The 27,570-nt window shown below is 40.4% G+C and overlaps 2 protein-coding genes across 7 annotated transcripts in view; one reads left to right on the top strand and one right to left on the bottom strand.

The window, feature by feature from the left end:
* The window catches only part of GTF2H1 (general transcription factor IIH subunit 1), a 36,361-nt gene extending 32,151 nt beyond the window's left edge, over positions 1–4,210 (bottom strand). The window contains exon 1 of the mRNA XM_038569202.1: positions 4,037–4,210. The gene's annotated coding sequence lies outside the window, so the exon portion shown is untranslated. The remainder of the gene's footprint in view (positions 1–4,036) is intronic.
* Positions 4,211–4,277: 67 nt separating this feature from the next.
* The window catches only part of HPS5 (HPS5 biogenesis of lysosomal organelles complex 2 subunit 2), a 45,222-nt gene continuing 21,929 nt past the window's right edge, over positions 4,278–27,570 (top strand). Inside the window, exons 1-10 of one of the 6 annotated variants that reach the window (XM_038569201.1) lie at positions 4,278–4,682; positions 5,063–5,278; positions 5,658–5,743; positions 10,779–10,942; positions 17,229–17,339; positions 17,509–17,573; positions 18,263–18,455; positions 20,225–20,358; positions 24,763–24,975; positions 25,265–25,336. In XM_038569201.1, coding sequence (XP_038425129.1) covers positions 10,835–10,942; positions 17,229–17,339; positions 17,509–17,573; positions 18,263–18,455; positions 20,225–20,358; positions 24,763–24,975; positions 25,265–25,336 — 896 coding nt within the window. In that variant the 5' untranslated portion in view covers positions 4,278–4,682; positions 5,063–5,278; positions 5,658–5,743; positions 10,779–10,834. Of the gene's footprint in view, positions 4,683–4,720; positions 4,948–5,062; positions 5,279–5,657; positions 5,744–10,778; positions 10,943–17,228; positions 17,340–17,508; positions 17,574–18,262; positions 18,456–20,224; positions 20,359–24,762; positions 24,976–25,264; positions 25,337–27,570 lie in introns of those variants that run through there. The other 5 variants (XR_005375805.1, XM_038569197.1, XM_038569199.1 and 2 more) reach the window with 5 other exon arrangements.

The raw sequence follows: 27,570 nt of genomic DNA, 5'->3' as shown, positions 1-27,570 counted from the left end.
GCTATAATACATATTTTGCAATGAGAAAGGTAGTTATTAAAAAAGTCTTTCCAAGAATTTGTTCCCTATCAAACCAGAGGTATATAAAGTAACATGGGAAAAATAGGACTATTACTGTAAGACAACAACTGTTATTTTCAAAATTTCTGTAATATTTATTAATTTATTGGTTTTTTTTCCAAAGATTTTTTATTTATTCATTTGAAAGAGACACCAAGCGAATGAGAGCACAGCAGGGAGAAGGGGCAGAGGGAGAAAAAGCAGGCTCTCTACAGAGCAGGAGCAGAGAGCGCAACGTTGGGGCTTATACCCAGGAACCCAGAATCATGACCTGAGCCAAAGGCAGACATGTAACTGACTGAGCCACCCAGGCGCCCCCAATTTATTTTTTTATTTAGTTAAAAAACTTAATGTACAAAGAAAATTTCATAACATGTATAGAACTTAATATTAATTTTTATACTTATTATATAGTAAACATAATACCAATAAAAAAGTCTGTACTATCTGAAATTACGCTACAGTGTAATTACATACACATGTTTTAGGAAGCATGAATTAAAATCTAAAAGATAGGACGGGGAGGCTTTGTGGACGGGGGAAAGCAAATAATTATAAGTATGTCCATATACAGAGAAAAGCAGTGAGCAAGGACAGCTGATCAAGCAATTAACTGTGTTTATAGGCACAAATAAAAAGTGCTAGCTTTGGAAAAGAACAGAAAAACTTTCTGAGATGAGAAGGTAAGAAAGAAGAGTGAAGACAATGTAAAATGGAGAATAAATCAGATGGAGAGAACCATGAGAGTCACTAGCATGTAAAACCATTTATATTAAAAAATCCACTTGAGAACATTAAAAATGAATCAGAGATAAGTAATTGAACATTGGGATGACTAGTCAATTGTCTCACAGCTAACTTGCTTGGCAAATTTCCTTGTACATCTATTGCGCCTCTGATAATTGTACAAGGACCAGTTTTAGAAAGTTTAATAGACCCAGTGGGGATACCATATAATGCCTTATGGGACTTCCAGATTTCTCTTGAGGGTGACACCTTGGGTAGCAAAACTTCTTTCCAGTAAAACTCTGTAAAAGCCACAGAATATTTTGCTTATGAAAAATATTGGTTAGTTCCATTTAAGCAAATTAGCTTGAAGATCTAGTTTACTTACAAAGATTTTTAAAAAAATATTCTATTATTTATTCGAGAGAAAGAGAGAGAGCGTACATGCAGGGGGAGGACCAGAGGGAGAAGGAAAGGAACAAGTAGTCTCCTTGCTGAGCACAGAGCTGGACGCAGGGCTCAATCCCAGGATCCTGAGATCATGGCCTGAGCCAAAACCAAGAGTTGGACACTCAACCAACTGAGCCACCCAAGTGCCCCACTCACAAGATTATTTACTTTACGAAATTATCTGCCACAAGACTTCTTTAAATAGCAAGACCTCCAGTAAAGGCATTAATTCATTTGTAGTTAAATATTTGCTTGAAACTATACATGTCTGCTCTGAGGCTTTGCACATTCTCCTCCTTTCCTATCAACTGGCTTTTAGTCATTTTTTTGGGTCTATTCTAGGTTTCAGAATTACTAGGCAAGACTTTCTGTTCTTCTTCTCTTTATAGCACTTACCACACTACAATTAATTTCTAAAGTAATTCTTTTAATGTTTGTCTCCCCGACAGACTATGAGCTTCACAAAGGGAAGAGGATGCATGTGTTGTATTCACTGTAATACAGCACCCAGTAACATATTTGGCCTGTATGAAGAGTGTAACAAATACCTGTGACATCTATTTAAGATTTGTTATTAAAAGAACACTAGCTTGGTAAGATACATAAAACATCTTTGCACATATATCCTTAAATAAACTCCAGGAAGCATGATAGCTCTCTACTCAGAGATTACAGTATCATTCTTCAGAGATTCTAGTAACTGGCTTAGAAGGAAAGAGAGATAGGAAAAAATTGAAACTGATCAACAGAAACCTTTAAATCACATCTCTTTTCTAATGTGCAGAGATAAATGGGGCAGAAACAAGGACAAGTGAAATAAAAACTCCATATCACCCCCTAAAAAGAGGATTATTATTAGAGAGAGCTGCTTTATCTGCCAGCATACAAAATGGAGATCTGGAATGCTGCTTGCTATGAGGCAATCCAAAAAAATTTTAACAATTCAGCATTACAGGGAATAGGACCTTGGAATTATGTAAAAAGTGAACAAAATTTACCATTTTAATGAAAGTTACAAACACAATGAAGCTATTAAGGGGAATAACCGATGTAGCAATTTTGAGACCAAGCACTTTTTCATTTTACAGCAGTGCAGGGAGAGGCAGGAGGAAAATGCGACAGAGACACAAGACAGAAGGAAATGTATGCTCATGTTCACTAATAAATACTGCATGCTGACCAGATTGCAATATCAAAATTGAAAGAGCAATCAGTTGGTAAAGTGGAGAAGGAAGAGACTTATTAGTTGGATGCCTAATACTCCCACATTGAAGGCAGACTAAGAAAAGAGGAAGAGCACAAGGTATTTCTAGCAGCAGTATCCATGAAGTAGAAATAGGGGGTTAAAATGCAAAAAAGCTCATTCTGATAGGGGAAAAAAACCCAGTAGCACAGAAAAGCAGGTCTAAAAGGTGTAAAGAGAAACCAGCAGGGAGAGGATCTATGCCTCGAGGGCAGTACATGCAGGAAGCTGATCATCTGGTTTATTAAACTGATTCCTCTCTGTACCAATCTTCCCAGGATCTTTAAAGAGCCCTCCCCACATCTGCGTGGCTCATTTACATGTGCACTACCGCATGTATTTAACACCGCCTAAGAGAAACTCAAACTTTCAATCTGCTGCACTGCTAAATGTCAGCGGAGTGAGGGCAAAAGAACAGGTTTAATGGCCTTAAATTATCTCACCCTCCTTCCCAAATGACGGATTTAGGTCTGCTAAAAGGTACAAAGTTCTCTCCAGAGCCCCGTCCTTCTGCAAGCCATAGGCCTGATAACCAGAGATTATCTTCCCCTCTGTTGTGACTTCATTTTTCATTTAAAAATCTACTTCAGGGTTGGCAATTTTGGCTTATTCACCAAAGCCCAGTCAAGTGGTTTTCAAGCTGTTGGGGGGAGGCGGGGGGGGGGGGGGGGCGGCGGACTGGGTGGGGCTCGACCCTCTTAAATCCAATCCCCTCGGGCTATGTTTTGTATACTGGAGCTCCCCAGTTAAGGTATCTGTGGGGAGAAATGAAATGGTTGCGCTCCTTTGCAGAGTTAACACTTACTGCAAGGTGTATTTCAAACCACTTAGTTTTTTTGTACGTTTTTCAAACTGGGTCTTCTGACAAGCAAAAGGGTAAGCTTTTATAGCTCTTTCCCCTCCCCCACTACACAGACGCCGAAATGGCCATTTAAGAGTCAGTTTGAGGAAATGAAGACTCCCTTAGTCGGTTCTGTCTCTGAGAACACTGGAGAATTTATAAAATAATTATGCTCTTCCCTGGGTCGGTGGTCTGTCCTATCATTACAGGACGATCACACCGGGCACAGACTAAGCGGGGGGTGGGGGGTGGGGGGTGGATTGGCACACGTGTTAGGAAGGTTTTAAGAAGCGGCAGGATTGACAGGTCGAGCGACAGGAGTGCGGGCACGACGGTGGAAGCTGTTCTCCTACAGAAACCTAAAGACTTAGCCTATTTCCTAACGGGAATGGCTCCTCTGTCAGGCGGAGGCCTCCACGTCCTCCTCCTCAGGAGCCAAGTCTGATCCCGGCGGCTTTGGGTGAATCTTGGAGTCCCTGCTCTTAGTAACGGGGCAGGCTTCCTACAGGCCAGATGGGGGGGGGGGGGTGTCGATTATCCGCCCCCCCCCCCGCCCCCCGCTTCAGGACAATAAACGGCGACCGAGACGGCAAGCTTAGGAGTTGTGGCGACGGCAACGGGGACACAGGGAAAAGGGGCAGAATCCGCGCCGACCTGCGGCCCCCGGCCTGTCAGCTCCTCGCCCACCCGCCCCCCATTCTTCGCTCTAAACTTACCAGGTGGGAGCTACGGCCCCGGGCAGGAAGTAAGTAACCGGGCTGGATCGGGTCGAGTTCCGCCGCGCTTCTTAGAGACGCTGCCGGGAAGACGCTGGAACCCAGGAGCCGCCGCCGTCGCCACCGCCTCTGTTACTGGGGGGTCTCGCCTCCATCGCTGGCTGCGAGGACTCTGAGGGGCACGTGACCGGAAGTGCCGAGGCGGGCCTGCCGGGCACGTGACCCAGAGCGCGGCCGCCATGACACCTTCCGCTCGTTCCCTCCCTCCCCCGCCGGTTCCCGCCTGTTTCATTTCCTTTCGCCGGCCTTAAGCTGTGAAAGGTCCCGGGATCCTGGCTGTCTCACCCCTTTAGCCTAAGGGTCCTCCGGTCCCGGTTGGCGTTGCGTCTTCGGCCGGCAGCAGCCAGGGGACTGCAGGCCGCAGGGAGCGTAATTGCGACCGCGGCCGGAGGGGGAGGGACCACGCGCAAGCAGGGGGCGTAACCCGTCACGTGACAAGGAAGTGCCGTTAATAGCGCTGTCCCCGCGTCTTCGGCGCCTGTGGATGACGTAAGGCAGGGAGGGGAGGCGCCGGAGAGGGAGAAGGAAGGGCTCAGGTGTAGCTCTCAGTTGCGTCTCGGGTGTCTCTACTGCTGCTAGATGCTCGGTGAGTGTTTCGGCGGCCGGCCGTGAGAGCGGGTCTGATGTACTGAGGCTTGCGGGCTGCCGGCCTGGAGACGGGGAGGCGGGGCCGAGACCCCCGTGCTGCAGGTCGGTGCTCCCGGCTCGGAAACCCTGGCTTCCGAGGCGTCTCTCTCCGAGAGATGCGACTACAGCAGGCGCTGCTCGTGCGCAGGGACCGTGTGCAGCCGCGGGTACAAAAGCGTGCCGAATGCACGGCGTATGTAGGAGTCGGTTGCGACTTCTCCAAGGTGAAGAGTTCTCCGGTTAATACTTTCTGGCTAGGAAGGTCTTACCCTTCGCGTAGTGTTTTTAATTTTTCCTTGTGCTTCCTTCTCTCTCCCTCCTTCCTTCCATCGTGGCTAGTGGGAGAAAGAGAACGCTGTGGGGTTTGCTTTTGAGGAGCACTAAGGTGATGAGAAAAGCCTCCAAGCCCTACGACTCGTTCATGTAATCAAGTGACGCGTGGAAGTGGAAAGGTACAGTAGATTTGGACTTAGGAGGAGTGGATTCCAGTCTCAGTGCTGCCTCGGCGGAGTTCTGTAAACTGTGGGCAAGCCAAGCCCCTCGTCCCACTGACTGGTAAGCATCTAGAGCCACCTTCTTTTCTTTAGTTTTTTTTTTTTTTTTTTTTTTTTTTTTGCCGCCAGCCTAGAGGCATGCAAGGCTTAACAGCTTTGCAGAAGGTAGAGTTTCGCTAGGGAATAAGAATTCAGAAAAAACAAAACAAAACACGGTATCTCTTAAATCATGGAGGGACAAAGTTTTATGCAACGAAAGAGGAACAAAAACTTGGTATAGTTGTAAAAAATAAAGGATATGAAGGGGAAAGTGAGGCTGGAAGAAGAAGTAGGGTTGAAGTCGTAGATTATGTAAGAAGGGGAACTTTTGAAGGTTTGAACAGAAATTTTTTTTTACTTTATTTTTTTATTTGTTTTAAAGATTTTTATTTATTTGACAGGGAGCGGAGAACGCACAAGCAAGCAAGGGGAGCTGCAGGCAGAGGGAGACGGAGAAGCAGGCTCCCCGCTGAGCAGAGATCCCAAGGTGGGGCTCAATCGCAGACCCTGGGGTCATGACCCCAGCCAGAGGCAAAGGCAGACACTTAACTCATACACCTTGCAGACATTTCTTTTCAAAAATATGTACATAAAGGACCGCCTGGGTGGCTCAGTTGGTTGTCAGACTTTTTTTTTTTTTAAAGATATATATATTTATTTATTCATTCATGATAGACACAGAGAGAGAGAGAAAAGAGAGACAGAGACACAGGAGGAGGGAGAAGCAGGCTCCATGCCAGGAGCCCAATGCGGGACTCCATCCTGGGACCCCAGGATCGTGCCCTGGGCCAAAGGCAGGCACCAAACCGCTGAGCCACCCAGGGATCCCCAGACTCTTGATTTGAGCTCAGGTTATGCATGATCTGGGTGTAGCAGGATCCAGCCCCCTGTCAGGATCAGCACAGAATCTGCTTGAGATTCTTTCCTTCTACACCTCCCTGCACTCGGAGGCTCTCTTTCTCTCAAATAAATAAGTTTTCTAAAAAAGTATGTACTTAAAAAGTGTCATGGAAAATTTCAAACATAGGCAAAAGTAGATAGGATAATAAAATGAACCCCCCCCCCATGTATTCAGAACCCATTTTTAACAATTGTCAACATTCTGTTGTTTTTACAGAGAATTTAAATGTGTATTTTTTATATACGTTGTCACAGTTGATTAATACCAGATTTCAGGTTGAGCTCAGTTCTATCGTATAGAAGTACTAGCTAGGAAGAGCATATTAATTTTATGTGAAAATTTCTTTGGGTTTCCGTGACATGGCCACTTTAAAAACATCAGATGAGGGGCACCTGGGTGGCTCAGTGGTTGAGCGTCTGCCTTTGGCTCAGGACATGATCCTGGGCCCAGGATCAAGTCGCATTGGGCTCCTTGCAGGGAGCCTGCTTCTCCCTCTGCCTGTGTCTCTGCCTCTATCTCTGTATCTCTCATGAATAAATAAAATCTTTTTAAAAAATTTAAAAAAAAGACTAGATGTTATTTTAGGTTGTAATATAGAAACTTTGTGTCCATATCAAAGAAGTTGATGTTTCTAGTCTCTGTTATTCAACTACTTAAGTATTTTTTAAAAAATATTTTATTTATTTATTCATGAGAGACACAGGCCAAGGGAGAAGCAGGCTCCATGCAGGGAGCCTGACTTGGGACTCCCCCAGGCCCCAGGACCACACCCTGGGCTGAAGGCAGCGCTAAACCGCTGAGCCACCTGAGCTGCCCTCAACTATTTAAGTATTATGTTCATTTCTAGGCAGCATATTTTCAGGCAAACTAAATCACCTGTGTAGAAGGGTGACAAGAATAGAGAAGAATTTGGAAATTGTCATGTCACAAATGATAGAAGAATTCAAAATGTTAAATTTTTATGAGACCTGATAACACTTCAAATACTGAAGGGTTGCTTTGGAAGAAGTAAACTTGCTCCCATAAACTACAGAAGACACAATTAGAAATAATTAGTAAAAGCTCTAAGTGATCAGATTTCAATATTAAAGGAAGAGAATAAATATAAAGTATAAATTTGCAGTTGGCCTAACACCATCACTCTGCAACTTCTCTTAAGTAACATTGCTTATACTGTTTTTTTTTTTTTCATTCTCATTTCCTATTAAATTTTTTTTTGGAAAAATAGAAACTTGCTAGGTTCTTTTTTTACCTCATTTAATTATAATTTGTAGGATACTGAGATCAAGGCCAGATGGCCTATCCACCTCAGAACTTAGGATCACAAATAGAAGAATAAGACACTGTGGTCTTGATGTCATTCCTTTCTGTCTTCCTTAGGATTTTATACTATGGTTTTATCTTTTTTCTTGTATCTTCAGTCCTTTTCATTCTGAAGACTCTTAACTACTGCATGCAAATCTGTTGTAGTCTCTCCTGGTCAGAAAGTCAAGAGAGGGATGCCTGAGTGGCTCAGTAGTTGAGCATCTGTCTGCCTTTGGCTCAGGGCATGATCCCAGGGTCCTGGGATCGAGTCCCGTATGGGGCTCCTGCTTCTCCCCCTACCTATGCCTTTCTTTTCTCTCCTTGTTTCTCTTGTGAATAAATAAAGAACACCTTAAAAAAAAAAGTGGTGTCTGGATGGCTCAGTTGGTTAAAGTGTCGGACTCTTTGTTTTCAGCTCAAGTCAGGATTTCATGGGTTGTGGGATGGTGCCCCACTTCTTGGCTCCTCACTCGGTGGGGTGTCTGCTTGAAGCCTGCTTCTCCCTCTGCCACTCCCCACCTTTCAGATAAATAAATCTCAAAAAAAAAAAAAAAAGTCAAGAGAGGTTTTCTTTTCCACCAGGTTACTTGAGTAATTGGCAGGCCTTATCTCTACTTCCTTACCACCCAACACTTTTCTCAAGTCTTTGTTTTCTAGTTGTGCTCACAGCATTTCACAGAAATTGTGATTGCCTGATACCAAATCCTTCAATGCCTTTCTGTTGCATACCAAATTATTATTATTATTTTTTAAAAGATTTTATTAATGAGACACACAAGAGAGGCAGAGACATAGGCAGAGGGAGAAGCAGGCTCCCCACAGGGAGCCCAGTGTGGGACTCAATCCTGGGACTCTGGGATCACACCCTGAGCCGAAGGCAGATGCTCAACCACTGAGCCACCCAGGCGTCCCTGTTGCCTACCAAAGTAAAATATCTTCATTTTCTTTGGTTTGAAATTCAAAGTGTTTCATACCTTATGCTGAGTTACTATTCTGCTTTTATCCTTCATTATTCCGTCCTTGTGTCCTGTGTTTCAATCAAAGACAAAACTCATATTCTTCACATGTATCTTCTATATTTTTGCTTGTTGCTGCCCTTTTCCTATTTCTTCTGATAAAAGCCTACTCAGCTCCAGTGCTACTTCCCTTAAGTTTTCTGTGGTTCCATTTAACTCAATGTGATTCTTCTGTAAGTTCCAACATAGCACTTTTCTTATGTCTCCCTTATGAGAGGTGTGTGTTCTTTTTCTCCCAGTTTGTAAAGTGACTGATTTCTGGAATTACTTGTCTTGTTCCTACTGCTGTGCCTCATATTTTACTAGGAACCCAATAAAATGAGTGAGAAGAATGAGAGATTTTTTTGGGGGTCAGGAATTCTCAAAAAAATTTTTTTTGGTAAATATTTATTTATTTATTTTTGAAAATATTTTATTGAGGGGTGTCTGGGTGGTTCAGTTAGTTAAACAGCTGCCTTCGGCTCAGGTCACGATCTCAGGGTCCTGGGATCAAGCCCCACGTTGGGCTCCTCCCTGGGTGGGGAGTCTGCTTGTTTCTCATTCTCCCTCTGCCCCTTCTTACCTTGTTTTCTCTCTGGCTCTCTCTCAGAGAGAGAGAGCTCATAAGATGGGGAGGGCAGAACGAGAAGAAGAAGAAGCAGACTCCCCACTGAGCAAGAAGTCTAGCAGGGAGCCAAACTGGGTGTGGGTCCCAGGACCCTAGGTTCATGACCTGAGCCAAAGGCATGCATAGGCTTAACTGACTGATCTACCCAGGCGCCCTGAAAGATGTTACTTTTAGTTAATCTCTACACCCAGAGTGGGGCTCAAGCTCACAACCCTGAGGTCAAGTCACACAACTCCACGCCAGCTAGGTACCCTGGAATTCTCAAATACTTTGAGTGTGGGACTACTAAAGATTTGTTGTTTTTCTTGAAATACTATTGTCAAAAAAAAAAAAAAAAAAAAAAAAGAAATACTATTGTCTTTTCAGAGATAAAGCTGTATTAAGAACAGTATAATGAATAAGAAATAAGGCTATATTGTATCTGTGCAAGAAAAAAGCATCCTAAGTTTATGTGTGTTTTGCCCCTGGGAAGTATGCTCCATGAATGTTAGGACTTTGTTTTATCCTCTGTTTTATCTCTGCATCTAGAACAATGCACAAGTTGGTGCTATTGTAACCTAACAAACACGAGTTCACTCCTGTGAGTCGGAGGTAAAAACACACTAGATAGACTTGCTGTATAAGGAAAACAAACACACTAGATAGAATTGTTGTGTAAGGAAAACTTTATTTGCAGCACATAAGGAGATCATGGGGAATAATTTCCAAAGCTGTGACTCCCTGAGCAAGGGCGAGTGGATTTCTTGTATTTACGGTCAGGATGCATATTTAGATAGGGGAGCCTTGTCATGGCTCGTAGAGGTGGGCATAAGGTTGCGCATGCACCCTAAGGAAACTCATATGTACGTTGTATGTTATGTAAAGGAGGCTTGTGCTGCTCCTTGGGTGGAGATTTTAGTATGGTAATAAGGTGCAGGTAACTGGTTGCTCCACGGTCCATCAGGACTGAGTCGGGAGTTGAGCTCAAACTGGTCTGGGTGGTCTGGGCCGCCCAAGCTCCTGTCCAGGCAGTCCTTACTGCTGGAGGGGTAGTTTTGGTTTCCATCACAGGATATTAGGCCTCAGGTCTTTTGCCTGAGTGAAGAGATGAGCTGTGAAGAAGAGCTTAAAGGAGAATGTGGGAGGTTAATGGGAACAAACAGTTGAGAAGTAAAGGTCAGTCAGGCCTTGGGGTTTAGCTGGTGACAATAAATACCTAGTTGATGAATAAATGAATTAGTAGATACATGTAGCTCTGAAAAAATAGTTTAAAAAACAGTTATTTCTAAATTTTTCTTTAGCGTTTGCTTTTATTCTTAATTGGCATGTTTTAAAGATTGAGAAAAGTTAAAGTTGATGGGTAAGAATTTTTTTTGAATTTTATTTCTTTTCTGAAAGGGTGCAATTTGACAAGAATGTACACTTGAGAGTTGCAGAACAGATAAGCTCTTGTGTTAGTTTACAGAGTCTTCATAGGGTGTTTAGCATTTGCTGTCTTGTATTCTTATTCCTTTTCATTCTTTTCAGAGTCAAGGAATGATATGGTACAAGCTGATGGTTGCATATAATAATATTGCTTATATGTATTTTGTTTTCACCTAGATGCTAAATATAGCGTAAGGATCCTTATCCCTTTCTCATGTTTTTCTATGTTCTACATACATCCATTAAATGCATGCTGAGTGAAGAGCTTCTTAAATTATATTTTTTGCAGGTTTTATTCAGGAATACTGTGTCTGTCACTCAACATAGTTTCAACTTTCCATCTAAATGACTTTTGTGCCAGTGATACCAGAGTCCTACAGCCATGTTCTTGCAGAGTTTGAGTCTCTGGATCCATTACTTTCAACCCTGAGGCTGGACTCCAGTCGTCTGAAGGTGAATTTCTTGATCCTTGCTCATATTTGTGTATTTTATGTACTCTGTGACATATGCTCCCTCTCCTCTAGTTCTTTATGTTTAATGGAATCTTGGGTGTTTTTTCCTGTGCTAGTAGTACCTTATACATAGATACCATGTTCATACCCCCACCTTTTAAAAAAATTTTTTATTTATTGGGAGGGGGAAAGCACAAGCTGAGGCAGAGGGAGAGGGAGAAGCAGACTCCTTGCTGATCAGGGAGCCCATGAGGGACTCAGCCATAGGACCCTGGGATCATGACCTGAGTGGAAGGCAGATGCTTCACCGACTGAGCCACCCAGGCACTCCTGTAGCTCTTTCTTGATTTACTTTTTGAGCTATCATTTGAATTTTTTTTCTCATCCTTGGAAACCATGATATTGATTGCTGAATTTTTTTCCCTTCACAATAATCTTGTTTTTTTTTTCTCAGAAAGTCAGGTATTTGGTTGAAAATAAAGTAGTATAAATGAGTATACCCTGTTATATTTTAAGTAACATGAACCACTGCAGATATACCAAGCTCATTCCAAAACGAGGAGTTTGATGTACCCTCCATTTTAGAGAACAGAGCAAAAGTTCTTAGCTCTGTGGAAAGAAATATATACTCCCTTCAAGCCCTGAGTTCTTCTGATAAACTCAGGAATGACATGATGAAGAACAAAATCTTATAATCAATTCCAAAATAATTTTGTTTTTATACTTCTCCCCCATCCAAGTACTTTTCTAGCCTCTAAACGAAGGTATAGAATGTAATAAGCAAATTGATAGGAGGAACAATCATGAGGGTTGATTTCAGTTAGACTCATTTTTTAACTGCAAATTATGAGATATCCTACCTGGTATAGTATGGCTTAACCAGTATAGGTGTTTATAATCTTGTTGGAGGCTAGTGTTTCTAGGTTTAGTGTAGTAGCCCAATAATAAGACTTGAAATATCAGGTTCTCCCATCTTTCCTATTCTACCATCATCCATATATTGGTTTTTAGTCACAGTTGCAAGGTAGGTGTCCTGGCTCCAGTCTTGGTATTTCCATTTGCATCTCAAGCAGGAAAGATGGGGCCATAAGCAAAGGCTTTCTTTTCTTTTTCTAACCCCTCCCTGGGTTTGTTGTTTATTTTTAAAAATTTTATTTTTCATCATGATAAATATACTTTTTAAATACTCATCCCCTATTTCCCTCATTCTCATACTGTCCTCCCCTCCAGTGACCATCAGTTTATTTTCTATAGTTAAGAGTCTGTTTCTTGGGGCTTCTGGGTGGCTCATTCAGTTAAACATCCAGCTTTCGATTTCGGCTCAAAAATGATCTCAAGGTTGTGAGATCCAGTTCCGCATTGGGCTCCATGCTGAGCATGGAGTCTGCTTCGGATACGTTCTGTCTCTCTCCCCTGTCCCTCCCTCCCCCTCTAAAAAAAGTCTATTTCTTGGTTTGTTTCTCTCTCTTTTTTTCCTTTGCTTGTTTTGTTTCTTAAATTTCACATGAGTGAGATCAATATGGTATTTATCTTCCTCTGACTTATTTTGCTTAGCCTTATACTCTCTAGCTCCATCTATGTCAGTGCAAATGGCAAAATTTCATTCTTTTCCTATGGCTGAATAATATTCTATTGTAGATATATACCAGCTTTCTTTATCCATTCATCTATTGGTGGACACTAGGGCTACTTCCATAGTTTGGCTGTTGTGAATAATGCTGCAGTAAGCATGGGGGTGTATGTATCCCTCTGAATTAGTGTTTTTGTATCTTTTGTGTAAATACCCAGTAGAGCAATTATTGGGTCCTAGAATAGTTCTGTTTTTAATTTTTTGAGTAATCTCTGTACTGTTTTCCAGTGTGGCTGTACCAGTTTTTATTCCCACCAGCAGTCCAAAAGGGATGCCTTTTCTCCATATCCTTGCCAGCACTTGTTTCTTGTGTTTTTGATTTTAGCCATGCTGACAGGTATGAGGGGATATCATTTTGATTTTGCTTTGCATTTCCCTGATGATGGGTGACATTATTGAGCATCTTTTCGTGTGTCTATGGGGCATCTGTATCTTCTTTGGAAGAATGTCTATTTGTGCCCTCTGCCCATTTTTTAATTGGATTATTTTTTGGGTATTTTGTTTTTCTGGGTATTGAGTTGTATAAGTTCTTTATATATTTTGGATATTAACACTTTATTGGATATGTTGTTTGTAAATATCTTCTCCCATTTGATAGATTGCCTTTTAGTTTTGTTGATTGTTTCCCTTGCTGTGCAGAAACCTTTTATTTTTTATTTTTTTATTTTTTTAAAGATTTTATTTATTTATTCATGATAGTCACAGAGAGAGAGAGAGAGGCAGAGACACAGGCAGAGGGAGAAGCAGGCTCCATGCACCGGGAGCCCGATGTGGGATTCGATCCCGGGTCTCTAGGATTGTGCCCTGGGCCAAAGGCAGGCGCCAAACCGCTGCGCCACCCAGGGATCCCCAGAAACCTTTTATTTTGATGTAGTCTCACTAGTTTATTTTTGCCTTTATTTGCCTTTTCTTTATTTTATGGTTGGTTCAGGAGATATATCTAAAAAATGTTATGGCCAGTGTCAGAGATAACTGTCTATGCTCTCTTCTTGGATTTTTATGGTTTCAGGTCTCACATTTAGGTCTTTAATCCATTTTTAGTTTATTTTTTGTGTTTGGTATCAGAAGGTGGTCCAGTTTCATTTACATGTGGTTGTCCAGATTCCTCAACACCATTTATTGAAGAAACTGTCTATTCCCATTGTATATTCTCCTTTGTTGAAGATGAATTGATCATATAATTGTGGTTTTATTCTGCGTTTTCTGTTCTTTAAGATTTTATTTATTCATGAGAGAGGCACAGAGAGGCAGAGATACAGGCAAAGGGAGAAGCAGGCTCCTGCATGGAGCCTGATGCAGAACTCAATCCCAGGACCCTGGGATCATGACCTGAGCTAAAGGTAGACACTCAACCACTTAGCCACCCAGGCACCTCTTTCTTTCTTTCTTTCTTTTCTTTTCTTTTCTTTTCTTTTCTTTTCTTTTCTTTTCTTTTCTTTTCTTTTCTTTTCTTTTCTTTCTTCATCTTGAATTTCTTTCTTCAGTGTATTACAGTTTTCAGAGTATGGGATTTTCACCTCTAAATTTATTCCTGGATATTGTTTTTGGTATAGACATAAATGGGATTTTCTTAATTTCACTTTCTGCTGGCTCATTGTTATTGTATAGGGATCCAACAGATTTCTGTACATTGATTTTTGTATCCTGTAACTTTACTGTATTTATCAGTTCTAGTAGTTTTTTTAGGGGACTCTTTAGGATTTTCTATATATATGTTATCTGCAAATAGTGGGAGTTTTACTTCTTCCTTACCAATTTGGATGCCTTTTATTTCTTTATGTTGTCTAATATCTGTGGCTAAGACTTCCCAGTAGTATGTTGAATAAAAGTGGTGACAGTGGACATCCTTGTTTTGTTCCTGACCTTAGGGGGAAAAGCTCTGTTTTTGCCACCATTGAGTATGATGTTGGTTGGCTGGCTGTGGTTTTTCATAAAAGGTCTTTATTATGTTGAGGTATGTTCCCTCTAAATCTACTTTGCAGAAGATTTTTATCATGAATAGATGTTTTACCTTGTCATATGTTTTTTTTCTGCATCTATTGAAATGATTATATGGTTTTTATCCTTTATTTTATTGATGTGATGTATCATGTTGATTGTGAATATCGAACCATACTTGTATCCTGGGAATAAATCCCCTTTGATCAGATATATGATTTTTTAAAATGTATTATTGGATTCAGCTTGTGATATTTGATCGAGGATATTTGCTTTGATATTCATGAGAGGTTGGCCTGTAGTTCTCTTTTTTTGGTAGTGTTTTTATCTGGTTTTTGATATGTAGGGTGATACTAGCCTCATAAACTGAATTTTTAAGTTTTTCTTTCTCTGTTTTTTTGGAATAGTTTGAGAATAGGTACTAACTCTTATTTATTTACTTATTTTAAAGATTTATTTATTTGATTTAGAGAGAGTGTGTACAAATGTGCCGGTGGGTGAAAGGGCAGAGCAAGAGGGAGGGAGAATCCCAAGCCAACTCCCTGCTGAGTTCAGAGGCCAGACTTGGGCGGGGTGGGGGAGGCTCTATCCCGTGACCCCAAGATCATGGCCTGAGCCAGAACCAAGAATTGGATGCTCAACTGACTGAGCCACCCAGGTGCCCTGGTAATAACTCTTCTTTAAATATTTCATAGAGGGATCCCTGGGTGGTGCAGCAGTTTGGCGCCTGCCTTTGGCCCAGGGCGCAATCCTGGAGACCCGGGATCGAATCCCACATGGGCTCCCAGTGCATGGAGCCTGCTTCTCCCTCTGCCTGTGTCTCTGCCTCTCTCTCTCTCTCTCTCTCTCTCTCTGTGACTATCATAAATAAATAAAAATTAAAAAAAAAAATATTTCGTAGAATTCGCCTGTGAAGCCATCTGGTCCGGGATTTTTGTTTGTTGGGAGTTTGGGGATTACTGATTCAGTTTCATTGCTGGTAATTGGCCTGTTCAAATTTTCTATTTCCTCCTTTAGTTTGGGAAGTTAGGCATCTCTAGGAACTTAGCCATTTCTTTTAAGTTGTCCAGTATATTGCCATATAGGTTTTCATAATACTCTGTTATAATTGTGTTTATGTGGTGTTGGTTATTTCTTCTCTTTCATTAGTGATTTTGTTTATTTGGGTCTTCTCTCTCGGGGTGTTTTGTTTTGGTTTGGTTTGGTTTTTTTTTTTTTTTTAGTGAATCTGGCTGCAAGTTTATCAATTGTGTTGATCTTCTCAGAGAACCAGCTCCTGGTTTCATTGATATGTTGTATTGTTTTTTTAGTTTCTATATCATTTTTTTCTGCTCTAATCTTTATTTCCTTTTTGCTTGGTTGGGTTTTATCCTTCTTTCTCTAGCTTTTTTAGATATGAGGTTAGGTTGTTTGAGAGTTTTCTTGCTTCTTGAGTTAGGCCAGTATTGCTATAAACTACCCTCTTGGAACTAGTTTTGCTGCATCCCAAGGATTTTGAGCCGTTGTTTTCGTCTTCATTTGTTTCCATGTAATTTATTTTTTCTTTGATTTCTTGGTTGATCCATTGTTTAATAGCATGTTATTTAATCTCATATTTGTGCTCTTCCAAATTTTTTATTGTGGCTGATTTCTAGTTTCATAGCATTGCAGTCAGAAAAGGTGCATGGTATGACTTTGATTTTGATTTGTTCAGACTTGTTTTGTGGACTCATTTGTGATCTATTCTGGAGACTGTTCCATGTGCACTTGAAGAGTGTATTCTGCTGTTAAGGCTGGAATGTTCTCAATATGGCTGTTAAGTTCATCTGGTGCAGTGTGTCATTCAAAGCCACTGTTTTCTGGTTTATTTTCTGATTAGATGATTTGTCCATTGATGTAAATGGGGTGTTCAGGTCCCCTACTATTATTATATTATTATCCATTGTTCCCCAAAGGCTTTCTTTTTTTCAGACTGTGCCTTTTACCTAATAAGGTAAACCTTTCTAAGAAACCCTAGTAGCCTTATTCCTATTAGCTAGATTTTAGTTACATAGCTCCCTCTAGCTTCAAGAGAAACTGGGTAAATGAATATTTAGGTTTTCCAGCTTCTGTGGTAGAAAGCAAGATTCAGAGTGTTGGGAGGGTCTGTTCATCAGCCAAGCACAAATTTTGCTGCAGGGTATTATTGGGCACAGCAACACCACTGTTTTTTTCTGTCGGATAAAGAAAGAAATCAGCAAGCTGAGAGTTGAGGGAGAGATAATAGCACAGTGACCTGCATCTGTGTCCTCTATAGTCCTACTTGTTCTAAAAAGCTATAGGTGGTTTGTATGTTAATTATAATTACGTAGACTAGAAATGGTTCAAGGGAGTAAATGGTTAAAGCAGTTGCTTTATCCCCTTATTTGATCTTTTGTCTTTGTGGTAAGCATTGGAATGACCTAGCCAAATTATGCAAAAGATGAATGGTCTAATAACTGGATTTTGCTAAGGAAAAATGACTCATTTGTACAATTGAGCCTATTCAGTCATTTTGAGATTCAATTAAACATTCAGAACCAAGATGTTCTGTGTGGTTCATTATACTAGGATGAGAGGATGAGTGCGATTATGTGGTATCCTACAGGGCAAGGAGTGGGGTGGGGGAGGAACCTGCTACACAGATCCTTAGTATTTATTTCCAGTAGTTAATTTGGTTATGTGACTATGATCTCACGCTTGTCTGTTTACATGTTTTTAGTGCACCAGCATAGCTGTATCTCGAAAATGGTTGGCTTTGGGCAGTTCAGGAGGAGGACTCAATCTCATTCAGAAGGAAGGATGGAAGCACAGGCTTTTTCTTTCACATAGGGTAAGATTAAGGGTAGTCCTATCATATGCTATTTGGAATATCTTTCATAAATTTGAATTTCCCCATTATGAATAATCATTTGGAGTAAAAGAAGAATGTAAATCTTGAGATATAAAAGTAAAAAATTAGCATTTTTGAGAAGCCCAATATTTTTCCTTTTGTGTTCTAGGAAGGTGCAATTTCTCAGGTTGCATGTTGTTTACATGACGAGGATTATGTTGCTGTAGCTACCAGGTGAGAAACTGCTTTAAAATTATCTTATCTTTTCTAAATATATTTTATTTTATTTTTTTGATAGAGTAAGTGCTCATGCCAGCAGTGGGGAGGGGCAGAAAGAGAGGAACAGAAAGAATCCTAAGCAGGCTTTCTACTGAATGTGGGGTCCGATGCCATGCAGGACTCCGTCTCATGACCCTGAGATCATGATCCAAGAAAAAAATCAAGAATCAGACACTTAACTGACTGAGCCACTCAGGTGCCCCCCTAAATACATTTTAAATTGACAGATGTAGTTGTGTGTTTGTTAGAGTAGCCAGCCATCCTGGTTTGCCTTTGACTGTCCCAATTTTAGCCCTGAAAGTCCTGTGTCCTAGGGAAATCTCTCAGTTCCCAGCAAACTGGGACAGACAGTTGTTCACGGTCACCCTATGGTTTATGGAAAATGTTGGTGTAAGGCAACAACATTTCAGTGACCTTAAAAGAGAAAGATAACATAATGTAGAAGATAACATAATGTAGAACATCTAAATTCTCATACTGGATTGGTGGACTAAAGCAAGGAAGTTAGTACCTTGACTTTCTACTTTCTCTTTTTTGAAGAACAGGAATTATGTATATTTAATAAAATTGATACTGTGATACAAAGAAATTGCACCGTTTTCACCATTGCCAAAAATCTGCTTCCGTGACTCATTTTCTTGCAGTCAAGGTCTTGTAGTTGTTTGGGAATTAAATCAGGAGCGTCGTGGGAAACCAGAACGAATTTATGTGTCTTCAGAGCATAAAGGCCGAAAAGTTACAGCTCTCTGTTGGGATACAGCTATTCTTAGAGTTTTTGTAGGTGATCATATGGGGAAAGTTTCTGCCATCAGACTTAATACTTCTAAACAAACAAAGGTAAGAGCTAGTCCAGTTCTTTATGTATTTAAGTGAGATATACGATATTGTCTTATAGAATCTTAATTGAAGGACACAATTTTACATACTATATTTTTTGGGAGACTGATCTAGAGCCTATTTTTTTTTTTTTTTTTTTAAATTTTTTTTTTTTATTTATTTATGATAGTCACAGAGAGAGAGAGAGAGAGAGAGGCAGAGACACAGGCAGAGGGAGAAGCAGGCTCCATGCACCGGGAGCCTGACGTGGGACTCGATCCCGGGTCTCCAGGATCGCGCCCTGGGCCGAAGGCAGGCGCCAAACCGCTGCGCCACCCAGGGATCCCTGATCTAGAGCCTATTAATTTTGAGGAGACTTTGTCCATATAGTAGCCTGGTTTAGCTTGATACTGTTGCAGGGTTGCTTTTGTGACATTGTCTATTTGTACATTGTCTGTTACAGTATTCTGTAATTCACCTGTATGAGTCACTTAAATTAAGCATTAATATTAGGCTATTAATAAAGATAAGATGCCTTGGGGCACCCAAGTGGCTTTGTCAGATATGTGTCTGTCTTTGACTCAGGTCATGATAGCAGGGTCCTGGGATTCAGTCCTGCATCCAGCTTCCTGCTCAGTGGAGAGCCTGCTTCTCCCCCTCTGCTCCCCCTTCTTGTTTGTGCACGCACACACTCTCTCTCTCTGTCAAATAATAAATAAAATCTTAAAAAAAAAAAGATGCCTTTTTCCCTTTTTTTTTTTTTTTTTTTTTTTTGATAGAGTGAGTGAGTGGAGGCAAGGACAGAGGGAATAAATCTTTCAAAGACTTCTCACTGAGCATAGAGCCTGATACAGGGCTTGGTCCCAGGACCCATGAGATCATGACCTGAACTGAAACTAAGAGTTGGATGCTTAATCAACTGAACCACCCAGGCATCCTGATAAGATACCTCTTTGTTAGTTGTGTGAACAAAATGGGAAACATACAAATAGTATCAGTTGTCCAGGCTCCTATTCTCCTGGTCCCTGCTTAGAAGAAACTCATGAGATTAGGTATATTATTTCTCAGAATGAATGTAACTTACTGTAAGTTGAACCTTAAAGATACCTCCTGGATTATGCTTAGCTGTATGGTCCCAGGCTTCCTCCTAAGTTGGAGTAAAAGGTTTAAGTTTCACATTACCCTAACAGAATGTTCCAGGCTCTCATTAAAGAGGGCATACCAACTTCTTACTGTCCCTCTTCTCCAAAATTGTTATAGTGGGGAGCTTGGTTTATTTCCATATAGGATCTTCACAGGAAAGAAGAAAGAAATCTAACTACCATTGGCTAAATTATTTTATTTTAATTAACACACATTCTTTTGATTTGAGCATGGTGACCCACATCAAAGTTACCACTTGATTCCTAACATATTTTTCATCCCAAATACAGTTGGAACCTTATAGGTGATATAGCCCTAATTTGTGTTTTTCCAAAGGGAGAAGTTCTGTCTTCGTGTGAAAAAAATTCTCTTTCACATGTCCCAAAACTTGCTTCATCTTTGTCATTCCAGCCTTTAAGATTAGATAACCAGAAACAGAGCCTTAAGAATTGTCTTTTGCAGTTATGTAACAAAGTATTTCACAACTTTTAAATGAGTGAAGCTTTGATATCCTAATAGGCAAATTAAATTTTGGCCCATTTAAAATTTTTATTTTGCTATCTAAGGTTATTTTCACTGAAAGGGTAAAGAGAAGATTATGCATCTGTGTAATGGTGATTTTTCTTTCCTTGTCATGTCTCTTTTAGGCAACTGCTGCCTTTGTGATGTTTCCTGTTCAGACAATAACCATAGTTGACTCCTGTGTTGTGCAGTTGGATTATTTGGATGGAAGACTACTTATATCTTCACTTACTCGATCATTCTTGTGTGACACTGAGAGGTATATTGACTAACCATGAGTCATAGCTTATGCGGAATTCTCGAACTCTCAGAGACTTAGAAGTCATATAGCCCAAACCCCTCAGTTTAGTAATACAGATGTTAATGAGGACCCAGCTATGTGCAAGCTGATATTAAAGAATAGGAAAGATAGGAGACTGAGCAGTCCTGTGAGTGAATAAGACAGATGTTCAGTTAACTCCATGAAGGGTGGTCACAGTGCCATGAGGGAAGGCTGGACAAAGGCCTGTTTCAATATGAGGAATCAGGAAGTTTTCCTTGATTGAATTTGTTGTTGTTTAGATTTGTTGTGTGTTTAATAGAATTTTACTAATGGGTAAAATTGGGTGAAGAATAATTAAGAATTTTGTGAAGCTGACAGATATTTTACCGAAATCTCAAGGGTGGAGCCAAAGGTTCAGTGAATGGCGTATTACAGGTAACTATGAAACACTAGAACATAATAGGAAACAACTTGGTATGAATATTGTGTATCGCTATACTGAAGTTACTCAGCTATTCTCACTGCAGGGAAATTTTCACAGGTTATTCTTTTTGTTTCCACTGTCATATTCTTCAGGACCGGCCACTCTTTTAAATATTTATGAAAGGGCAGCCCAGGTGGCTCAGCGGTTTAGCGCCTTCAGCCCAGGGCCTGATCCTGGAGACCCGGGATCGAGTCCCATGTCTGGCTCCCTGCATGGAGCCTGCTTCTCCCTCTGCCTGTGTCTCTGCCTTTCTCGCCTCTCTTTCTTTCTCTCTCTCTCTCTGTCTCATGAATAAATAAATAAAATATTTTAAAAAGTAAATATTTATGAAAGAGAATTTTGAGCACACATAAAAGAGAATTGTCTATTGAACTCCCATGAACCCACCAGGCAGCTTCAATAATTTTGATGATGATTTTTGGTAGGCTAAATTTGAACTAAGAGGGGAAGGAAGGGATATTTTAGCAGGAAGGAGCAGCCTCTTGGGGGAAAAGTGAGGAAAAAGTAGGCATATTTAAAAACCTGCCAGTCGGGATCCCTGGGTGGCGCAGCGGTTTAGCGCCTGCCTTTGGCCCAGGGCGCGATCCTGGAGACCCGGGATCGAGTCCCACGTCGGGCTCCCGGTGCATGGAGCCTGCTTCTCCCTCTGCCTATGTCTCTGCCTCTCTCTCTCTCTGTGTGACTATCATAAATAAATAAATAAATAAATAAATAAATAAATAATAATTAAAAAAAAAAAAAAAAAACCTGCCAGTCTGACTTAAGTAGGGGAGTTGGGGAAGATCAGTTGCTAAATTGGCACCACAGTGAGAGTGACAGCCTTAAATGTCACATTAATTAAGTGGGTTCTCAGGTCGTTTTAAGAAAGTATACATATAGTATATCAAGGTTTGAAAATTGATTTCCTTAAAACTATCCAGGCTTGGAAAGTCTTTATGTACTTCCAGAGGTTCACACATCTCAATTCGAAAGTTTCTATTCTAGAAAGCAGGAGATTGTTTATTATAAAAGGTTTGGAGGAATGTGAGTCAGGGATGGTAGAAGGAAGTTTGGGGAGAAGGTATACTTTGTATTTATTTTCTTGGACGAGAAAGATACATGGAAAAGAGACCAGTTATAGTAGGATGGCAGGTGCCAGATAGCAGAGAACCTAGCTGGACAGCAGAGAGGCAAGGCTTTGAGATGCAAGTGGCCAGTTTATATGGAATTAGTGGGAAGGAGGATATACTTGGTTCTGACTTATTTCAGACTGTAGATCAGCGATGAAATTAGACTTGGAGAACTGGAGATCATCTAGTGTTACTCTTTCATTCTTGCAGATCAGAAAGCCTAAGCATCCTGAGTGATAGAGCATGCCTGACATTGCACAGCTTGGGAGAGACAGGCAAGACTAGAAGCTTTCTGTCTTGATTCTCTGCCCTTGCTCTTACCTTGCAGTTCCCCAGAACACCTTTTGACGTTGAATCTTTGGCCATTAATTCCACACTTGAGATTTTGGTAACATATTTATTAGCCTTACCAAGTTCCTAAGTATTCTTCACCTATAGATTTTCAAGTTTACCAATGGGCCCAATTTAGAAAGACATATGTTAGACTTTTTGAAATAAAGAGTTAAAGTAAGTAGAGGTTTATTTATTCTTTTGTGCAATGGAGTTGTTAATCATTTTCCTGGTTCATAGGGATGTGGCTAGAATTGGTTATGAGAATAACAGATTCTGCTGCTAAAATAACAACTTACATTAATGCCTGCTTTTTTTTTTTCCTTTTTTAAAATTTAAATTCAATTTACCAACATATAGGATAACACTCAGTGTTCATCCCGTCAAGTGCCCTCCTTAGTGCCTGTCACCTAGTCATCCCATCCCCCCACCCTCCACCCCTTCCACAAACCTTTGTTTTCCAGAGTTAGGAGTCTCTCTTGTCGTCCTTTCTAATTTTTCCCCACTCAGTTCCCCTCCTTTCCCTTATAGTCCCTTTTACTATTATATTCCGCATATGAGTGAAACCATATGATGATTGTCCTTCTCCGATTGACTTATTTCATTCCGCATAATACCCTCCAGTTCCATCAAAGTCCAAGTACCCACTTTCTGTTAACTAGAATTCAGTTTGGAGGGATATGGATAGTGCAATAATTTAAAAAATTCATTTATGTTTAAAATAATTTTGTTGGTTTCAACCTATATTCCCTCCCAACAAGTAGCAATTTTTTTTTTTTTAAAGTAGGCTACATGCCTAGCATGGAGCCCAGTGAGGGACTTGAACTCACAACCCGGAGATCTAGACCTGAGCTGAGATCAAGAGTCAGATGCTTAACCGGCTGAGCCACCTAGGCACCCCAGCATTTTTTTTTTTTTTTTAAACGGGGCTCTTAGTATTTCCTTCTCCTGCCAGCCACTGACTACTTTGTCTCAGTATTGTTGATGAGCAAGGTGGGTCCCAGGAAGGAACAGAGGAAATAGAAACAAAGAACTAGGGTCTAGTGAGGAGAACATGGACTAATGGAGCCTGACAATATGATTTCAAAATCTGGCTCAGATACTCTTTAGGCCTTGGTAAATGTTGATTTTCCCATCCAGAGTGTAGAGACAGTTTTAAGGATTAACTAAGATAATGTATATGAAATACTTAGCCTTGTGCCTGTAATATATTGTTTGAAAATGTAGTAAGCAAGGTTAATGAGCATAGGAGTAGGAATGAGTTGCCTGTGTGTGTTCACACGGCAAACATTCATTGCACTCATCTGAAACCTTAGCACTATGGTAAGTACCATAGAGGATATAAAGTAAGCGAGAAATACGTTTTATCTCCCAATAAGGAACATAAGTAATAAATCCATAACTTCTTAGATTGCTCTGTATACATTTCAAAGCACTTTCACATCCATGTTCTCATGGTACGCAGAGTTCTTATAGTTAGTTACATTTTACTTATCAAACAACCAAGTACAGGGATAATATTTATTGAATTATATCTAAGGTCACCTTGTAAATTCACACCGGATGGCATATTTGATCATTCTCTTTTAATCAAAGAGTTAAAGTACATGGAAGCACTACAGAGTAGTTAGGACTTTTTGTAGGCCAGATGCTGGGCTCTACATTGGGAATTCAACTAAAATAGAAGAAGAAATGACCTTTGTCCTAAATAAAGTCATATTCTATTGTTGAAATAGACACAATTGCTATATATAATGAGGTAAGTGCCCTGGGAAGCATGTAATTCAGCTTATGGGCATCAAGGAGTCTCTCAGAGGAAGAATGATGAAGTGAAGCCATGAGGAAAGAAGGAAGCAGTTTTTAGGAAGCAACATCCTTACATTATCACCTTTCATGTTCCCAGTCAGTATACTAAGCTCTTTTGTCTATTTAGCTCCTGTAATCATAAGGAAACAGAATGTTCAAAGTTGCAGAGTTTCAGAAGGACTTGGCATTCTGAGACAGAGTGAAGAGTTTGCTGGGTGTTTGTAGCAGGGGAGTTCCTGGAAGACAGGGTTGGAGAGGTAGCTTAGTAGCTGCTATGGAGTGTCCAAAGAACCTTTTACAAGGTGATTTGGAATGGGTTTTTAAAATAACTTTACAGTAAGATTTAAGGATGTATGGAATGATTTGCTAGCACTCATTTTATAGATTTGAAAGGGGCCTTCATATTAATTGTGAGCCTCTCATTCTGTGGATGATAAACTAAGTACTAATGTGAAGTGATCTGCTTCCTGTTACAGAAATTGTTAATGGCAAATCAAAGCTAGAACCCTATTTTGACCTTTCCAAGCTACTGTTTTTTTTCCAGTATACTGCTAATGTGAATATAGAGAGGATGTTTTGGGTGCAGTTGTTATGGCCATGCTGATTTGTAGTGCCATTGGTTTTGACTTTCTTCTAAGTAAACATGCTTTCTTTGCCTTTTTTGGGGATTAGAGAAAAATTCTGGAGAATTGGAAGCAAGGAAAGATACGGAGAATATGGAGCTTGTTTCTTCCCTGGAAGATGTTCTGCAGGCCAGCAACCCCTAATATATTGTGCTCGCCCTGGCTCCAGGATGTGGGAAGTGAACTTTGATGGGGAAGTTATAAGTACACATCAGTTTAAGAAACTCCTCTCATCACCACCTCTCCCTGTGATTACTCTAAGGTAATGATTTGTATGGCTGGTAAGGACTATTTGAGGATTTTACCTGCAGGAGTTGGGTTGAAATCTCTGATATTCCAGATGTGTTAAAAATTTTATAAAGCTTTCCAAGAATGAAGTTGAATTTATATTAAAGATTTAGAGAAACCAAGTCTTTAACCAGTTATCTTTGAGATGATTAAAATAGATCAAATAAAGCCAGATAAGTTAAATGCGGCAGAACTTTTCCTATATAGGGAGCAGCATACTTTTATGCTGTGATTCAATCATTAATAGACTGTTTACTTCCTAGATCAGACCCTCAGTATGACCATACAGTTGGATCCTCCCAGTCTTTGTCTTTCCCCAGACTCTTGTACGTTAGGTAAGTTTCTCCTTTTGATCTTTCAAAAAACACACAACACTTTTTCTCTTTGCTTCTTATTCATAGGTGGTTAGCTTTTTAAAAGTTTTTTTGTACTAAACTGTTTTTGGAAAATTAGAAAATGCCTGTGTTTCTAAGAGAAATAAAAAAGATCATAGAAATATGCTGCTGTTTTTAGTTTTCAAATTGACTTTACTCAGTCTGTAATAATTAGAGCTAAGAATTGTCGGTACTCTTTTTTTTCATAATCTCTCCTACCTGTTGGGAGGTTAGAATGGAAGCAAGTCTCAGACTGAAGTCAACCACATATAGGGATGTTTCTTAGCAGGTAGGCACAAACCTAATTGTAGAACTTGTTCTTGTAAGCATGGTAAACTTTCAATTCTGTGTCCTTTAGGTGTTCTGTCAGGTACCTTGCATGAAAGCTTTGCTTGAGGCACATTCAGAAATATTCTAACTTCTTTTGTTAAGATTTTATTTATCTATTTGAGAGGGGGTTGGGGGGAGAGCTTAGAGGGAGACTGAGAGGGAGAAGCAGATTCCCTGCTGAGCAGAGAGGATGTGGGGCTCCATTCCAGGACACTGAGATCACGACCCAAGCCAAAGGCAGACGCATAACTGACTGAGCCACCTAGGTGCCCCATGTTCATCCATATTCTGACATGAGGGTTCAGCTAGCCATCCAGTTAGATCAGGTGCAGAAGTCCACTCTTAAGTGATAGCACAGAGTGCCACTAAAGGCTGGGTTTGTCAGTTCTTAGAACTTGTTCTGCAAGTGTGGGAGTCCAGTATACAATTTCCAGCCAATTTCTGGCTCTTGAACTCATTTCATCAGTGGATATTATTTCTAATATCCCTTAGGTGATGCACAAGATCTATACTGCAGATTCAGAGAATGTTATTTGGAGGTCATTTTAGGATAGTGTGATTGGGACTTCATCATCCGCTCTTAGAAAGTAATTAAAAAAAAACCCAAACTCTCAAAATGTTAACTAATTGCCCCCCCCCCGTGTGTGTGTGTGTGTATGTGTGTGTATCGCATTGCCTACACTGATGAATTTAAAATTAAATTGTAGACAATTTAACATTTTCATAAATTCATAATTCAGCCTGAAAATTAGAGAAAAGTTGATATTTGTTCATAGTTAGATAAACCGTATTAAAAACTCTTCCTTTATTATAATTTATAATTATGTATTCATACAACATTTATGCTTGTCTTACTCTTAGTAAGTTCTGTAAGGACTTTGTGTCTGTTTTGTTCATTATATTATTCTCAGTGCTTGGCATAGCGTCTGGCACATGATAGACACTTGCTGACTGTGGTGTGATTTGTGAGGAAACCCTTTACCCAAGGGTATGTTCTAATGGAAAACCATGGTCCCCTTGGTCCTCCTGGTAGAGTTGTTCCTTTGAGTTAAGCTATTTAGAGCTCCTATTATAATTTCTGCCATCACATAAAAAGCCCCTGATGATCTGGCCCTGCCTACTCTTCAGCTTAAGTAATAATTAATGCCAGTTTGAAGCCTGTGCTGACTCCTCCAGCAGGCTTAGATTAGACACTTATTCCCAGGCACTCTTGTCACACCTTGCTTGTTCCTCTGTCACCGCCCCTATTTCACTGTACTATGAATGTCCATCTCAGCACCAGATTGTAAACTCCTTTGCTCTGGGCTTGGTGTTAGCCACAGAGAAGGCCCTCAAGTAACAGCTCAATTAAAGAATTCAATGAAGATTAAAAAAAAAAAATGAGCAGGAGGGCTTTTTGTTTCTTTACTTTTTTCCTCCACCTATACACTTGTGTCCTATGGTAACCTTTACAGTTACACCCACAAATCCCAAAGGAAGCAGTATATATTTTGTTTTCTTGGGTAAACAGTACCACTTTCTCTTTCTTGACCTTTAAAGCTATTCTCTTTAGGTTGTGTCCTAGTCTGTTTATTATCAATGAAAGGACAAGGGGAGGGATACATAAGTTACAGAGTATCAGCTCTTAGGTAGGCCCCTCCTAAGATTTCCTATGGAATCTTTCCAAGCTGAGTATCAAATTTATTGTCAAAATCATGATTGTCGGGGGTGCCTGGGTGGCTCAGTTGGTTAAGGGTCTGCCTTTAGCTCAGGTAATGATCTCAGGTGGTGTAAATAAAAATGGTATAAATTAGGAAAAGGCCTCTGTTTTCTAATTTATTTATTTATTTATTTGAGAGACATATTGGGGAAGAGGGGCAGAGGGG

Source organism: Canis lupus, chromosome 21, assembly GCF_011100685.1.
Source record: "Canis lupus familiaris isolate Mischka breed German Shepherd chromosome 21, alternate assembly UU_Cfam_GSD_1.0, whole genome shotgun sequence".
NCBI classification, from domain to species: domain Eukaryota; kingdom Metazoa; phylum Chordata; class Mammalia; order Carnivora; family Canidae; genus Canis; species Canis lupus.
Note: the sequence above shows the minus strand (reverse complement) of the source record. Positions and strands in the feature narration are given on the sequence as shown.